The following is a 16,747-nucleotide window of genomic DNA, read 5'->3' as shown; positions in this document are numbered from 1 at the left end:
GATGCATGTGTGCGGGATGATGTGTCCTGTGCGCACCCGTTCCTGGTGAACCTGTTTGGATGCTTCCAGACCCCAGAACACGCTTGTTTTGTCATGGAGTACATGCCGGGTGGAGACCTGATGATGCACATACATGCAAACGTCTTCCCACAACCCGCAGCACGGTAGATAATATGCAGGGCATTCTCTATACGTCATGTCGGTCATCTGTCACTAACGTCCTCCATCCTGGCATGCATAGTGATGCATATGTGCGGCATGACGTGTCCTGTGCCTGCTAGTGATTCATGTGTGCGGGATGACGTGTCCTGTGCCTGCTGGTGATGCATGTGTGCGGGATTGTGTGTCCTGTGCCTGCTGGTGATGCGTGTGTGCCGGATGACGTTTCCTGTGCCTGCTGGTGATGCGTGTGTGCGGGATGACATGTCCTGTGCCTGCTGGTGATGCATGTGTGCGGGATGACCTGTCCGGTGTCGGCAGGTGATGCGTGTGCGCGGGATGATGTCCTGTGCCTGCTAGTGATGCATATGTGCGGGATGACATGTCCTGTGCCTGCTGGTGATGTGTGTACCGGATGAGGTGTCCTGTGCCTGCTGGTGATGTGTGTGTGCCGGATGAGGTGTCCTGTGCCTGCTGGTGATGCATGTGTGCCGGATGATGTGTCCTGTGCCTGCTGGTGATGCATGTGTGCCGAATGACGTGTCCTGTGCCTGCTGGTGATGCATGTGTGCCGGATGATGTGTCCTGTGCCTGCTGGTGATGCATGTGTGCCGGATGACATGTCCTGTGCCTGCTGGTGATGCATGTGTGTGGGATGACGTGTCCTGTGCCTGCTGGTGATGCGTATGTGCGGGATTGTGTGTCCTATGCACCAGGTGGTGGTACATGCATGTGAGGTGGCGTGCCCTCTGTCCTGCTGGTGATGCATGTGGGGTGACACATCTAGCCCACCCGTCGCGCTGTACCTTGACCCTAACCATTTTTGGGCTCTTTTTCCATCCAGTCTGCAGTGTGAGAAGCGGATCTTTGAGGTGGTGAATTCGTCCGGGCACCCGTTCCTGGTGAACCTGTTTGGATGCTTCCAGACCCCAGAACACGCTTGTTTTGTCATGGAGTACATGCCGGGTGGAGACCTGATGATGCACATACATGCAAACGTCTTCCCACAACCCGCAGCACGGTAGATAATGTGCAGGGCATTCTCTATACGTCATGTCGGTCATCTGTCACTAACGTCCTCCATCCTGGCAGGTTCTACTCCGCCTGTGTGGTCCTGGGGCTCCAGTTCCTGCACCAGAAAAATATAATTTACAGGTATGAATGTCTGCTGAATCTTAGTCATGTCTGCCCCTCGTCTAGGTCATGTTTTGTAAGATCAGGCTTCATGACACAAATATGACATTGCCTGCCCCAGAGTCTTCCCCGACGCTCCTAAAGTCCAGGACATGTATGGATTCCTGGCCGGCTCTATGTGATGATATCTGATCTACGGAAGAAATGTTTAACCTTCTGCTTCCAATTCAGAGACCTGAAGCTGGATAACTTACTGATGGATGCCAGCGGCTTTGTGAAGATTGCAGATTTTGGGCTCTGTAAGGAAGGTGAGGCTGGCCTTACACGTTCAGTAGCATTCCTTCTGCCATATCCCTTATACACATGCACACTCGGTGCAGCTGAGCTTGCATGTGTTTTCGATGGGGAGAGGGGAGTAAGCCGCTGACAGGACCCCTCTGATGTTGGTTTATCTCCCGAGCGCAAAGGATCAAGCAATGAAATTCAACATGTCCTTCTGTGCTCCATTTTGGGGAGAGTCAGGAGACCCCGAAACTCATGGGATAGTCATCCAGTCCCTTGGAAATTGGTGCTTTCAGACATCGTGTATGGCCATTTTAAAGATACTCTATTGCCCCCTCCCTTCTCTTACATTGTGTCTCAGGTATGGGATATGGCGACCGGACCAGCACCTTCTGCGGCACGCCAGAGTTCCTGGCACCAGAGGTTCTTACAGACACGTCGTACACGCATGCCGTGGACTGGTGGGGGCTGGGCGTGCTGATCTACGAGATGCTGGTAGGAGAGGTGAGACCTGATCCAGCAGATCTGCCGCCCTGTGCTTGGGCAGTATGTGCCACACTGCTGCATTATCACAATATGCCATGACAAATAATGCCCACTGTTACACCCACGATCATGCCAGCTCATGGGATTCCCTGTATGTTCTCACCTGCTAGTTGGCATCTGACATTGTAGGTTTCTTCTTAAATATTGTGGATGAGATTTGCCCATTTTGATGCCCCCTGGCAAAATCTGAAGCCATCCAGCCATGTTATAATGCCGCCTCTTATTCCGCACAACCGTCAGCATTATCTAATGCCCGCTCTGTGATTTCTGGCTGACTAGTGCCCGTTCCCTGGTGACGACGAAGAGGAGGTGTTTGACAGTATCGTGAATGAAGAAGTATGCTACCCACGCTTCCTGGACATCGAGGCCATCAACATTATACGGAAGGTGGGTGAAAGATGGCAGCTAGTGTGTCTTGTAAAGGCCGGCATATGACAGCAGGCATGCGATGGCAGCACTACCCAGGGGTGTAAGGCCAGGAGGCTTGTTTTGTGTGGGATTTATTCCATGACAGCGGCTGAATGACGGCACCCGCCGCAGTGGGAGTGTTTATGAGACTGTGACCTGATAATGCAGCAGGTACAGGCAGGGTAAAGGTACCTTCACACATAACGATTTCGTTAACAATATCGTTGCTTTTTGTGACGTAGCAACGATATCGTTAACGAAATCATTATGCGTGACAGCAACCAACGATCAGGCCCCTGCTGGGAGATCGTTGGTCGCTGGGAATGATCAGGACCTTTTTTTGGTCGCTGATCACCCGCTGGATCGGCGTGTGTGACGCCGATCCAGCGATGTGTTCACTGGTAACCAGGGTAAATATCGGGTTACTAAGCGCAGGGCCGCGCTTAGTAACCCGATGTTTACCCTGGTTACCATTGTAAGTTAAAAAAAACAACAAACAAACAGTACATACTTACATTCCGTTGTCTGTCACGTCCCCCGGCGTCAGCTTCCCGCACTGACTGTGTCACCGCTGTGCTCTGCTTTACGGCCGGCTGGCGCTGACACAGTGCAGGGAAGCTGACGCCGAGGGACATGACAGACACCGGAATGTAAGTATGTACTGTTTGTTTTTTTTTAACTTTTACAATGGTAACCAGGGTAAACATCAGGTTACTAAGCGTGGCCCTGCGCTTAGTAACCCGATGTTTACCCTGGTTACCCGGGGCCTTCGGCATCGTTGGTCGCTGGAGAGCTGTCTGTGTGACAGCTCTCCAGCGAACACACAACGACCTAAACAGCGACACTGCAGCGATCGGCATCGTTGTCTATATCGCTGCAGCGTCCCTAAATGTGACGGTACCTTAATACAGAGTATTTGCAGATCTCCTGAAGATAGGGCTATTTAGGACTAAGGCACTGTTGTCATATTTTAGGTGGATGATGTGAATGCCTTTAACTTCATTTTTTTGAGGGTTTTTTTTTTTTTAGTTACTTCGTAAAATGCCAGATCGCCGTCTGGGGGCCGGAATTGGTGATGCAGAAGAGATAAAGACACAACCGTTCTACCAGGTACTTAGAAAATGTCACAGAGCAGGCAGTCGTTATTTATCACTCATCCCATTGTAAAAGTCACTTTGTTCCCACTTATGGCTGATAACAGCGAGTCGGATGTACCCCATAGTTTAATAGCCCCTTTACCACCTCAGCAATATGAAGTAATGAATGCTTTAGCTTTGTCACCACTGACCTACCGTCTGTTTGCCCCAATACAGGAGATAGACTGGGGGGCCCTGTTCGCCCGCAGGCTGCAGCCGCCCTTCGTACCGGCCCTAAATGACCCATTTGACGTCCGAAACTTCGATGAAGAATTCACCGGGCAGAGACCTGTGCTGTCTCCATCCGACGACCCTCGTCCCCTGACCGCTGTTGATCACGTTCTCTTCCAGGACTTTGACTTTATCTCTGACTTTCTTCTTGGGGAGCAGAAGCCGTGACCCCGATCTCTATGGACCCGATAGTCACTTTACGACAGCTGCTGATCTCTGTACCAAAGGGTCATTCTAGTTCCCTCCGCTGCCGGATGATCGGGGCCGTCATGAAAAGACTTTACAGACCGAAGGAAAATAGTGGGGTGACATTTCCAACTGCCCTTTAATTAAATCAATACATTTCATCACCCCCGACGTGGTCGAGGGCGGAGGACGAGTCGTTGTCACTGCTACAAATGAAGGAAAATGTAACATAGAAGAAAAACCTAAAAGCCCTTTGCAGGATCTGTCCTGCTGGGAGGGTGGGGGTGACAGGCGGCGTCACCTGTATGATAGTAATATATAGGGATCGGTATCGTGTGTTTTTATTTTTGGTGACCTAATAATAAGGCACCCTGCCCCTTTATAAGACACAGGGAGGACTTTTAAATACAGAACGCAATCTTGAGCGATGATGTGTCTGGAGGATCGTGCCGTCCTGTGCACTAATAAACCTGAGATGTGATGTTCGCCTGTGACCAGCTTCTTCCCTAAAGGTTATAATGTTGCTGCCTTTTTCCCCAAAACAGCGCTACCCTTGGGTTGTGTGAGGTACTACGCCTCCTAAGGCTGAGCTGCCGGACCACATATTATCCATGGACAGGAGAAGAGATACTTCTGGAAGGAGGCAAACAACCCCCAATTTTTGACCAATAGGTTGTACAGCTGGGTCCCACGTCGGACATAAGAATGGGGGTCTCTGAGTGTCTGTGTGGTCACATCCACTACTGGTCCAGGCACACAGAGGGGTGATACATGAGGACTATTGGGATCCCAGGTCACACATAAAACTTCCACAACCTCTGAACAGTGATAAGCGTTTCATGATCGTTCTGCAGGAGCGCACCGCTCCACTACCTCCTGGCTTCCTGTTTGGCAGGTGGTGGTGCGCTCCCAAAGATTGACAAATCAGACCTATAAGTATTGCGACTGTGCTGACCCGAGTTGTGCGCTCCCAAGTTGCAAGCAGAGGGACCTGTATGTCTACATCATCAGAGGGGCGCAATGGCTGTCCATAACAGCACTTACAAGCTTGAAACCAACAAGCTTGTAACCGCTGCCAATGCCCACTATAGATGGTCTGGAGAGGTGGTGAGTAACCCGGATAACTAGCAGTAAACTAGAAAAAGTGGAGACAGGTAGGCCCAACTCCTTGGAAAGGGTTTTGTACCCCTTGCCAGCCTTGTGACCCTCCACGATCTTGTCTCTGATGGCCTTGGAATGCTCCTTTTGTCTTTCCCATGTTGACCATGTATGAGTGCTGTTCACAAGTTTGGGGAGGGTCTTAAATAGAAAAGGCTGGAAAAAGAGATAATTAATCCAAACATGTGAAGCTCATTGTTCTTTGTGCCTGAACTACTTCTTAATACTTTAGGGGAACCAAACAGAATTCTGGTGGATTGAGGGGTTGAATAATAACAGTGTGACTATATGTAAAGTGTTTATTACATCAATTCCAAACCTGGCAGCACAAATGTATAAAAATATTCAGTGCAGTTCTCTGGCCTCAACGCCGGGAAGCGTCATATACTATAGACATCTCTACCGAGACAATGGTGCAGGGAGCAATGGGAAATCTGACCTCCGAGGAGACTGGAGGAAGACATGGGGGATCCTGCCGACACAGTGCTGTATGGTGGAGATGACTGGGTCCATGATAAATGGAGCTGCCCCCTCTACAGATGTGGGGAGGTCCAATATTAGAGAACGAGACCTGTATCTACCTATGGCTACAACAAGCCATAGTCAGTTTTCAGACTTTTCCTTCTCACTTATGGCTGATTTCTTATCAGAATTCATATTCCACCAATGATGGCTTGTCTATACCATGGTTTTGTGTATACAGCGCCTCTGCTGATTTCTGTATCTCCAGTGTAATAATAGACCATGACACTAATCCTGCAGTTAGAGGGTCCTGCAGGATCTTGCATATTAGTGCCTCCCATCATCTGTGCTGGTCTTTGGGTATTATTCTGTCCACTTATATTGATTGCTTAGCTGATAGAGGGAGAGGCACCATGGTCAATACTAGTGGGTACAGGTAGCGAGGGTCCTGATAGCAATCACAAAGGCTAGGAGCAGCACCCTGTATTATCCGACCCCTGCAAGGAGGGTACACCTGTTCTTTCACCATCTTCGCTCCAGGTTCACACTGTGGTTATGGCGTCTCTGAAATAAAGCCGTTCCCAAACCACGTTACCACACGTACAGAAGAAGCTCCACACGTTCCGGATGAGACCCCTGTCAAAGGGGTTAGTGTCCGAGTCACACTGCTTCAGGTAGGCGATGCGGTGGTGGGACATGAACTCCCAGGTGGTGACATTGCAGGAGATGAGATACATGTGGCTGACGAGCAGCAGACTCACCACCACGGTGAACACCGCGATCACACCAAACGCCGCAAGCAAAAAGATGTTGGCACGCAGCCACTCGCCCCAGGTCCCTGCAGGGTGAAGTCCGGACCTGTACAAAGAAAATGCAGAAGAATGCAATGTAGCAAGGTGCTGGCATAGTGGTAGTGCCCGCCTAGGATAATCACACCAACTATCCATGATTAAACACGGCTTTATTTTCACAATCTGTATAGATCAAAATAATGTGCAGATTACTTCCCTAGTGCAGGACAAAGCTCCACGTCCTCTGCAGCCATTTAAGACAAGACGCTGAACCAGCAACAGTCACTAGAGGGCGCTTACTGCACACTAAAATATTTAGAATTGAGAGTCCTCAGTGGTTGATACCTTTTAATGACTAACTGAAAAGATGGTAACAAATTGCAAGCTTTCCAGACTACACAGGTCTCTTCATCAGGCACAGACAAAAGCAAATTCTGAAAAATCACATTTATCCACAACAGAAAGGTAATGCAATGGATAAGACAGGTGACGTGAAGCAGAGCTATCATTATGGGGGAGGGGTACAAACACTTGTGTCCATAAATATTGGAACAGTTCATAGATATCTACTGGCTAACATGGTACCAAGATGTATATCGTTCCTGTACTGCACACTAATACACTGCACTCGGAATTGTTATTGAGTGCAGGAAGCTCCCCCTAGTGACGGCTGTAGGTATGTACTGTGTCAGCCACTGGATATTAAAATTGGAGAGTCCTCAGTGGTTGATACCTTTTAGTATTATTCAGTTTGCCATTAAAAGGTATCAACCAAAGAGGACTCTCAAACTTTTAATGTTTTTCTAAAAAAAAACAATTTTGGACCTGAAAAGTACACAGAAATTATTGATCCTGAGTTACATCCTGTATTATACTCCAAAGCTGCACTCACTATTCTGCTGGTGCAGTCACTGTGTACAGACATTACATTACTGATCCTGAGTTACATCCTGTATTATACCCCAGAGCTGCACTCACTATTCTGCTGGTGCAATCACTTTGTACATACATTACTGATCCTGAGTTACAGCCTGCATTATACTCCAGAGCTGCTCTCACTATTCTGCTGGTGCAGTCACTGTGTACATACATTACATTACTTATCCTGAGTTACATCCTGTATTATACTCCAGAGCTGCACTCACTATTCTGCTGGTGCAGTCACTGTGTACATACATTGCATTACTGATCCTGAGTTACATCCTGTATTATACCCCAGAGCTGCACTCACTATTCTGCTGGTGCAGTCACTTTGTACATACATTACTGATCCTGAGTTACAGCCTGCATTATACTCCAGAGCTGCACTCACTATTCTGCTGGTGCAGTCACTGTGTACATACATTACATTACTTATCCTGAGTTACATCCTGTATTATACTCCAGAGCTGCACTCACTATTCTGCTGGTGCAGTCACTGTGTACATACATTGCATTACTGATCCTGAGTTACATCCTGTATTATACCCCAGAGCTGCACTCACTATTCTGCTGGTGCAGTCACTTTGTACATACATTACTGATCCTGAGTTACAGCCTGCATTATACTCCAGAGCTGCACTCACTATTCTGCTGGTGCAGTCACTGTGTACATACATTACATTACTTATCCTGAGTTACATCCAGTATTATACCCCAGAGCTGCACTCCCTATTCTTACCATGCGATGCGGACAGCCCAGAGCAGCACCAGCAGCTGAAGAACCAAGTAGAAGATGAAGACTCGATGGTTCTTCTCCCCCACACAGTTCTCAATCCATGGGCAGTGATGGTCGTACCTCCGCACACAGCGCTGGCAGGATTTGCAGTGTCGAGCCCTCATCGGCTGCTGTGGGATGAAACGAGATTAATCCATATAAGGGACTCTCCAGAAGTACAACATCAGAGTCCCTGCTGAGCGGCTGCATGAAGATGTCCTGGCCTTGCTGGCAGAACTCAGAGTTACTATTTTCACTTTGTTCACTTTTATTTAACATCTTTAAAAAAATAAACTCTTTTAGTCTTCATGGAGATTGTTAAGAGTTACTGACAACAAGCAGAGTTGTAAAATGGCTCTACATGCATTAATAAGCTTTGAAAAAAAAAATAATAGAGATTATATATATATATATATATATATATATATATATATATATATATATATATATATATATATATATATACATATATACATACACACACACACATACAGTGCCTACAAGTAGTATTCAACCCCCTGCAGATTTAGCAGGTTTACACATTTGGAATTAACTTGGCATTGTAACATTTGGACTGTAGATCAGCCTGGAAGTGTGAAATGCACTGCAGCAAAAAAGAATGTTATTTCTTTATTTTTTTTTTTTTTAAATTGTGAAAAGTCTTTTCAGAGGGTCATTTATTATTCAACCCCTCAACCCACCAGAATTCTGTTTGGTTCACCTAAAGTATTAAGAAGTAGTTCAGGCACAAAGAACAATGAGCTTCACATGTTTGGATTAATTATCTCTTTTTCCAGCCTTTTCTGACTATTTAAGACCCTCCCCAAACTTGTGAACAGCACTCATACATGGTCAACATGGGAAAGACAAAGGAGCATTCCAAGGCCATCAGAGACAAGATCGTGGAGGGTCACAAGGCTGGCAAGGATACAAAACCCTTTCCAAGGAGTTGGGCCTACCTGTCCCCACTGTTGGGAGCATCATCCGGAAGTGGAAGGCTTATGGAACTACTGTTAGCCTTCCACGGCCTGGACAGCCTTTGAAAGTTTCCTCCCGTGCCGAGGCCAGGCTTGTCCGAAGAGCCAAGGCTAACCCAAGGACAACAAGGAAGGAGCTCCGGGAAGATCTCATGGCAGTGGGGACAATGGTTTCAGTCAATACCATAAGTAACGTACTCCACCGCAATGGTCTCCGTTCCAGACGAGCCCGTAAGGTACCTTTACTTTCAAAGCGTCATGTCAAGGCTCGTCTACAGTTTGCTCATGATTACTTGGAGGACTCTGAGACTGACTGGTTCAAGGTTCTCTGGTCTGAAGAGACCAAGATCGAGATCTTTGGTGCCAACCACACACGTGACGTTTGGAGACTGGATGGCACTGCATACGACCCCAAGAATACCATCCCTACAGTCAAGCATGGTGGTGGCAGCATCATGCTGTGGGGCTGTTTCTCAGCCAAGGGGCCTGGCCATTTGGTCCGCATCCATGCGAAGATGGATAGCACGGCCTACCTGGAGATTTTGGCCAAGAACCTCCGCTCCTCCATCAAGGATCTTAAGATGGGTCATCATTTCATCTTCCAACAAGACAACGACCTAAAGCACACAGGCAAGAAAACCAAGGCCTGGTTCAAGAGGCAAAAAAATCAAGGTGTTGCAGTGGCCTAGTCAGTCTCCTGACCTTAACCCAATTAAAAACTTGTGGAAGGAGCTCAAGATTAAAGTCCACATGAGACACCCAAAGAACCTAGATAACTTGGAGAAGATCTGCATGGAGGAGTGGGCCAAGATAACTCCAGAGACCTGTGCCGGCCTGATCAGGTCTTATAAAAGACGATTATTAGCTGTAATTGCAAACAAAGGTTATTCCACAAAATATTAAACCTAGGGGTTGAATAATAATTGACCCACACTTTTATGTTTAAAATTTATAAAAATTTAACTGAGCAACAAAACTTTTTGGTTTGTAAGATTTATGCATCTGTTAATAAACCCTGCTCTTGTTTGGTTTGAAGGCTCTAAGTTATTTGCATCTTATTAAACCTGCTAAATCTGCAGGGGGTTGAATACTACTTGTAGGCACTGAATATATATATATATATATATATATATATATATATATATATATATATATATATATATATATATATATATATATATATATATATATATATATATATATATATATATATTTGTATCAAGGGTCACTTCAGTCTGTCTGTCCTTCTGTCACGGTTATTCATTCGCTGATTGGTCTCGCCAGCTGCCTGTCATGGCTGCCGCGACCAATCAGCGACGGGCACAGTCCGGAAGAAAATGGCCGCTCCTTACTCCCCGCAGTCAGTGCCTGTCGCCCGCATACTCCCCTCCGGTCACCGCTAACACAGGGTTAATGCCGGCGGTAACGGACCGCGTTATGCCGCGGGTAACACACTCAGTTACCGCCGCTATTAACCCTGTGTGTCCCCAACTTTTTATTATTGACTCCTATGCGGCATCAATAGTAAAAAATGTAATGTTAAAAATAATTAAAAAAAAAAAAAACCTGCTATACTCACCCTCCGTTGCAGCTCGCGCCGGCCGCCATCTTCCGTTGCAGGTTCCGGTGGCAGAAGGACCTGCCATGACGTCACGGTCATGTGACCGCGACGTCATCACAGGTCCTGCGCTCATAGCAACCCTGGGACCGGAACCTGCCGTGGACTACAAGGGGCCCTCGGAAAGGTGAGTATATGTTTATTTTCTCACCTGTGACAAACCTGGCTGGGCAATATACTACGTGACTGGGCAATCGGGCCACCATCTAGTGTATGTATATATATGTATATATGTATGTATGTATGTATGTATGTATGTATGTATGTATGTATGTATGTATATACATACATATATATATATATATATATATATATATATATATAATTTTAAGGCCGAAAAAAGACATTTGTCCATCCAGTTCAGCCTATATTCCATCATAATAAATCCCCAGATCTACGTCCTTCTACAGAACCCAATAATTGTATGATACAATATTGTTCTGCTCCAGGAAGACATCCAGGCCTCTCTTGAACCCCTCGATAGTAAGCTGTTCAGGGTAGGGAAAACAGCACTACCAAACGAAAAAAAGTGGACTTTAATGCCCGAACGGACGGTCGGTGTATATATATATATACACACACACACACACACACACTAGCTGAAGAGCCCGGCGTTGCCCGGGCATAGTAAATATCTGTGGTTAGTTATAGCACCTCACTTCTCTTATTTTCCCATCACTCCTCTCATTTTCTCCCTCACTCCTCTCATTCCCCCCTAACACTTGTCATTTCGACCTCACATCTGTCATTTTCCGATCACTCCAATATTTTCCCTCACTCCTCTCATTTTGCACTCACACCTTTTCATTTTCACCTCACACCTCTCATTTTCACCTCAGTATATACATGTTTGTCATCTCCCTTATATATAGTATACACCTGTATGTCATCTCCTGTATATAGTATATACCTGTATGTCATCTCCCCTGTATATAGTATATACCTGCTGTATGTCATCTCCCCTGTATATAGTATATACCTGTATGTCATCTCCTCCTATATATAGTATATACCTGTATGTCATCTCCTTCTATATACAGTATATACCTGTATGTCATCTCCTTCTATATACAGTATATACCTGTGTGTCATCTCCTCCTGTATATAGTATATACCTGCTGTGTGTCATCTCCCCTGTATATAGTATATACCTGTAGGTCATCTCCTCCTATATCTAGTATATACCTGTGTCATCTCCTCCTATATCTAGTATATACCTGTATGTCATTTCCTCCTGTATATAGTATGTACCTGTATGTCATCTCCTCCTCTATATAGTATATACCTGTAGGTCATCTGCTCCTGTATATAGTATATACCTGTGTCATCTCCTCCTGTATATAGTATGTACCTGTATGTCATCTCCTCTATATAGTATATACCAGTGTGTCATCTCTCCTGTATATAGTATATACCTGTGTGTTATCTTCCCTGTACATAGTATATATCTGTATGTCATCTCCTCCTGTATTAGACCTCGTTCACACGTTATTTGGTCAGTATTTTTACCTCAGTATTTGTAAGCTAAATTGGCAGCCTGATAAATCCCCAGCCAACAGGAAGCCCTCCCCCCTGGCAGTATATATTAGCTCACACATACACATAATAGACAGGTCATGTGACTGACAGCTGCCGTATTTCCAATATGGTACATTTGTTGCTCTTGTAGTTTGTCTGCTTATTAATCAGATTTTTATTTTTGAAGGATAACACCAGACTTGTGTGTGTTTTAGGGCGAGTTTCGTTTGTCAAGTTGTGTGTGTTGAGTTGCGTGTGGCGACATGCATGTGGCGACTTTTGTGAGATGAGTTTTGTGTGGCGACATGCGTGTAGCAACTTTTTGTGTGTCCAGTTGCATGTGACAGGTTAGTGTAGCAAGTTGTGTGCAGCAAGTTTTGTGCATGGCGAGTCTTGCGCGTGGCGAGTTTTATGTGTGGTGCATTTTGAGTATGTGCAAGTTTTGTTTGAGGCAACTTTTGCATGTGTTGCAACTTTTGTGCATGTGGCAATTTTTCCACGGGTGCAAGTTTTGCGTGAGCCTAGTTTTGCATGTGGCGAGTTTTGCGCGTGGCGAGTTTTGAGTGGCGACTTTTGTGTTTCGACTTTTATGTGGCGAGGTTGGTGTATGTGTGGTGAAATGTGTGCTGAGGGTGGTATATGTGTTCAAGCACGTGGTAGTGTGTGGCGCATTTTGTGTGTGTTCATATCCCCGTGTGTGGCAAGTATCCCATGTCGGGGCCCCACCTTAGCAACTGTACGGTATATACTCTTTGGCGCCATCGCTCTCACTCGTTAAGTCCCCCTTGTTCACATCTGGCAGCTGTCAATTTGCCTCCAACACTTTTCATTTCACTTTTTCCCTATTATGTAGATAGGGGCAAAATTATTTGGTGAATTGAAAAGCGCGGGGTTAAAATTTCACCTCACAACATAGCCTATGACGCTCTCGGGGTCCAGACGTGTGAGTGTGCAAAATTTTGTGGCTGTAGCTGCGACGGTTCAGATGCCAATCCCGGACACACACACACACACACAAGCTCCTTGAAAACTGGTTTGAGCTATACAATGGAAGTGGTTAAAACTAAAATTTCTACCCCATATGTGTCATTACATCTATATATATATAATTGTCTAAGGGTTTTTCCGTCTGTCTGTCTTGGAAATCCCGCCTCTCTGATTGGTCGAGGCCGCCAGGCCTCGACCAATCAGCGACGGGCACAGCGACGATGATGTCATAAAGGACGTAGACATCTCACGTTTCTGATTCAACGACGGTCACAGTATCGACGTAGATGTCATAATGGTTGCCATGGCGATGATTATGTCATAAAGGTTGCCTCGACCAATCAGCGACGGGCACAGTCTGCCGCGAATTCTGGAATCATCATTGTCCATATACTACGGGGACATGCATAATCTAGAATACCCGATGCGTTAGAATCGGGCCACAATCTAGTTATATAATAATAGTCTTAATAACATTATATAAAAATATTCTGGCTGCCTGGAGCCACCACTAGGGGGAGCTCACTATATGCAGAATTACAAACCTCCCATTAGCTGCATACAATTATATGGAAGGAGCTCCCTCTTGTGGTGACTGCAGGTAGCAGAAATTTGCAATTGCATTATGGCTGCATCGTATTAACCCAATACACATCGTAAGTGGAGGGGGAACTGCACCTTTAACAAGCAATATCCACAGCGTCTCATCCGCAGCGCGCCCTGGCTCAGTGACGTCATCTCCTGCTTGTCATTTGCTGCGGAAAGAGGATACTGACATGACAGTGATATTAGTGGGCTGGGGCTCAGCTGCATTCACAAGGTCGTATAGCAATACAGAAAGTCGTACCTTCTCATTACAGTCTGAAAGCACATAGCCCGGGTCCATGAGCGACACTCCATAATACAGCGCCGTGGAGCATGTGACCATCAACACAAACATGAGAGTTGGCAGATGGATCCAGGCATTCTCCTGGGGAGAGAGATCTGAAAATAAAGAGAAGGAAGGGTTAAAAGAAAGCAAAGCTCCAAACACCAGCGATATGTAAGATAATCCGCTGTGGTCCTTCATGTTACAGAGCTCCAGCCCCCCGAATATCCAGTGGGATAAATAGAAAACTCCCAGCAGCCGCCACAAGGGGGAGCTCCCTGCAGTCACAGATTTCACTACCAGTCCAGTATGCCGTAAGGCCCCCGGCTCCCTCTAGTGGTGGCTCCAGACAGCTATGGTTTTTTCAAAGGATAATTCAAGGGGCTTTTTTTTTTTTCTTTTAAACGTGTAAAATCAGGGAATATGCCTAAATAAAAAATTTAAAACTAATCATAATTTCATTCTCATCTACCGCCCCCATGGTGGTCCCCAACAGTTCTTATTAACTTTGCTGCAGTAGTCTCACATTGTAAATTTCAAGTGACTGCTGCAGCTAATCACCGCCCTAAGGCTACGTTCAGACTAGCGTTGTGCTAGTGTGCGTCGGGCGACGCAGCGGCGACGCACACGTCATGCGCCCCTATGTTTAACATGGGGGACGCATGCGTTTTTGTTTGTTGCGTTTTGCGACGCATGCGTCTTTTTTGCCGCAAGCGTCGGACCAAGAAAACGCAACAAGTTGCATTTTTCTTGCGTCCGATTTTCGGCAAAAAACGACGCACGCGTCGCAAAACGCGTTTTTGCGTGCATTTTGCCGCGTTTTTGCGTGCGTTGTGTCGCCGACGCAGCGGCGCGCAACGCTAGTGTGAACGTAGCCTTAGCGCTCTCATACCTAAAGATCCCAGTTTAGGCCAGAGACTCATGTCGCTGCATCATTTCCATAAAGACTTCTGCGGAGCTTTTGTTAAAAGTCATTAAAAAGGAGATTTTAAAAGTAATTGTCGTGATCATCACTTTAGTACAGCACCTGCTCCTACGGAAATATACTGTACTTTTTCACTCCTGGACATCCCCTTTAACCCCTGTACGCACCCTGGGGGTGGTTTATGTTGCCGTAGGACACGCCCTCTTTCGGGTGACGATTTCCGGCTGTGGAGCCTGCACCTGTCTCCTGATGAACCCCAGTTACCAATGGGGGGGGGGGGGGGGCGGCGGTGATGGAGCCAGCAGAGGTGTTCTTGGTACCGGTTGCCATTCTACAGCAGTAGGGGGTCCTACTGGGGGCGCCAGGGCACCAACCTCCGCGGCACCAACCTCTGCGGCAAGGTCGGGGGAGTGAAAGGTCACGGGGTCACAGGACTGTACGTTATTTGGCCTTTGGGGCAATAGTCGTCCCCTCTTTGTGCCCCCGTCTGGAGGTTTCCTCTGGGCAGCCATATTGTGGTTAGTTTGTAGGTTTTCATAGAATTGATGTTTTATCAGTATAGGGTTATTCTGCAGGCAGCGGCTTCTGAGCATGGGTGGGCCCGGCTGGCGGACCCCGCTGATCAGCGCAGTGGCCCATATTCTATGGATGGGAGAGAGCGGACAGGAACATCCCTCTAAATCCTGCTCAGCTCAGGAATGAAGCCCTGTAGAGCACAATGGGATCCAGTAACACACAATTATTCCGCCTGACGCCCCGGGGCTTGGCCACCGCTGAATCTCCAACAAATGTCACAGAAAGCAATGAAAACGCAGCAGATTTCCAAGAACAGTGAGAACAATGACTGATGCCCCGTCCTCACAGGGCAGCAGACACGGCAGCAGGCACCAGCACAGCCAGGGATGGCGGGAGAGCTGGGGACCGCCCTGCAGGAGCCGTGGTGGCGGCCATATTGGTACCCAGCTTTCCCAGGTGGTGAGATACCTGCAGACACGACCCGTGGGAGAGGAGCCCCGGCACATACTGACCAGGGTGGTGCAGGAGCAGCAGCAGGGTCACCCCGCACGTCAGCAGCGTGTGCACCGTCCTGACCCCGCACCCGGAGCCCCACACCGTGTGGAACATGACGGCTCTAAGACCCAGGCCCGGAGGCCGGAGAAACCAGCCCGGAAGCTGCGAGCAGCCGGCGGAACGCGGAAGTGTGTTTCTATAGTAACAGCGGAGGGGCGGGCTCCAGGCTTCGAGTTACTATTGGCTAGGTGCAGCCTGACGTATGGATCACGTGTAGCGTTGTCCAATAGCAGGTCAGGGCTAATTCAGTGTCACTGTATAAAAGAGCCCGGAGCAGCTGCTTCCGACCCAAACTGTGCCCAGCGGCGGCGGCGGCGGCGGCCTTTTTGGTGCCTGCGAGGGACATACACAGTATATGGCCACACTCCGCCGGACATACAGACTCCTCCCTCCAGGCGCCGCGGTCCTTGTCTGTCCTCTCCCAGACTCCTCTCTCCGTCACCTGTCCTCGTCCAGACGCCTCCCTACAGAAGAGACGACTGCGCGGTCCTCCTTCCTCTGCCTCCTCCCTTCAGACTCCTGCCCTACTCCAGACTCCTCCCTTCAGACTCCTCTGTCCTCTTCCAGATTCCTGTGTCCTCCCCCAAACTCTGC

General features: G+C 47.4%; 3 protein-coding genes across 9 annotated transcripts in view; 1 reads left to right on the top strand and 2 right to left on the bottom strand.

Moving 5' to 3' along the window:
• PKN3 (protein kinase N3) overlaps window positions 1-4,567 on the top strand; it is a 40,974-nt gene extending 36,407 nt beyond the window's left edge. For all 3 annotated transcript variants that reach the window (XM_069748047.1, XM_069748045.1, XM_069748046.1), the window contains 7 exons: window positions 1,004-1,180; window positions 1,252-1,314; window positions 1,525-1,601; window positions 1,937-2,079; window positions 2,401-2,508; window positions 3,559-3,639; window positions 3,843-4,567. In XM_069748047.1, coding sequence (XP_069604148.1) covers window positions 1,004-1,180; window positions 1,252-1,314; window positions 1,525-1,601; window positions 1,937-2,079; window positions 2,401-2,508; window positions 3,559-3,639; window positions 3,843-4,064 — 871 coding nt within the window. In that variant the 3' untranslated portion in view covers window positions 4,065-4,567. The remainder of the gene's footprint in view (window positions 1-1,003; window positions 1,181-1,251; window positions 1,315-1,524; window positions 1,602-1,936; window positions 2,080-2,400; window positions 2,509-3,558; window positions 3,640-3,842) is intronic.
• Window positions 1-16,747, bottom strand: part of DYNC2I2 (dynein 2 intermediate chain 2) — a 457,867-nt gene that overhangs the window by 126,536 nt on the left and 314,584 nt on the right. The window lies entirely within an intron of this gene.
• Window positions 5,526-16,282, bottom strand: ZDHHC12 (zinc finger DHHC-type palmitoyltransferase 12). Of its 5 annotated transcripts, none has more exons than XM_069748049.1 (5): window positions 16,111-16,282; window positions 14,137-14,273; window positions 13,968-14,060; window positions 8,154-8,317; window positions 5,526-6,560 (listed from the first exon to the last, which is right to left on the bottom strand). In XM_069748049.1, exons 1-5 carry the CDS (start codon window positions 16,205-16,207, stop codon window positions 6,245-6,247), a joined length of 807 nt encoding a protein of 268 aa, XP_069604150.1. In that variant the 5' UTR covers window positions 16,208-16,282; the 3' UTR covers window positions 5,526-6,244. The 5 variants fall into 5 exon arrangements, with proteins under 5 accessions (XP_069604150.1, XP_069604149.1, XP_069604152.1 ...); XM_069748048.1 differs by having other exon boundaries at window positions 8,154-8,320; window positions 16,111-16,281; XM_069748051.1 differs by having other exon boundaries at window positions 8,154-8,320; window positions 16,067-16,259.

This window comes from Ranitomeya imitator, chromosome 2 (genome assembly GCF_032444005.1).
Source record: "Ranitomeya imitator isolate aRanImi1 chromosome 2, aRanImi1.pri, whole genome shotgun sequence".
NCBI lineage: Eukaryota > Metazoa > Chordata > Amphibia > Anura > Dendrobatidae > Ranitomeya > Ranitomeya imitator.
This window is presented reverse-complemented; position numbering and strand designations above follow the sequence as displayed.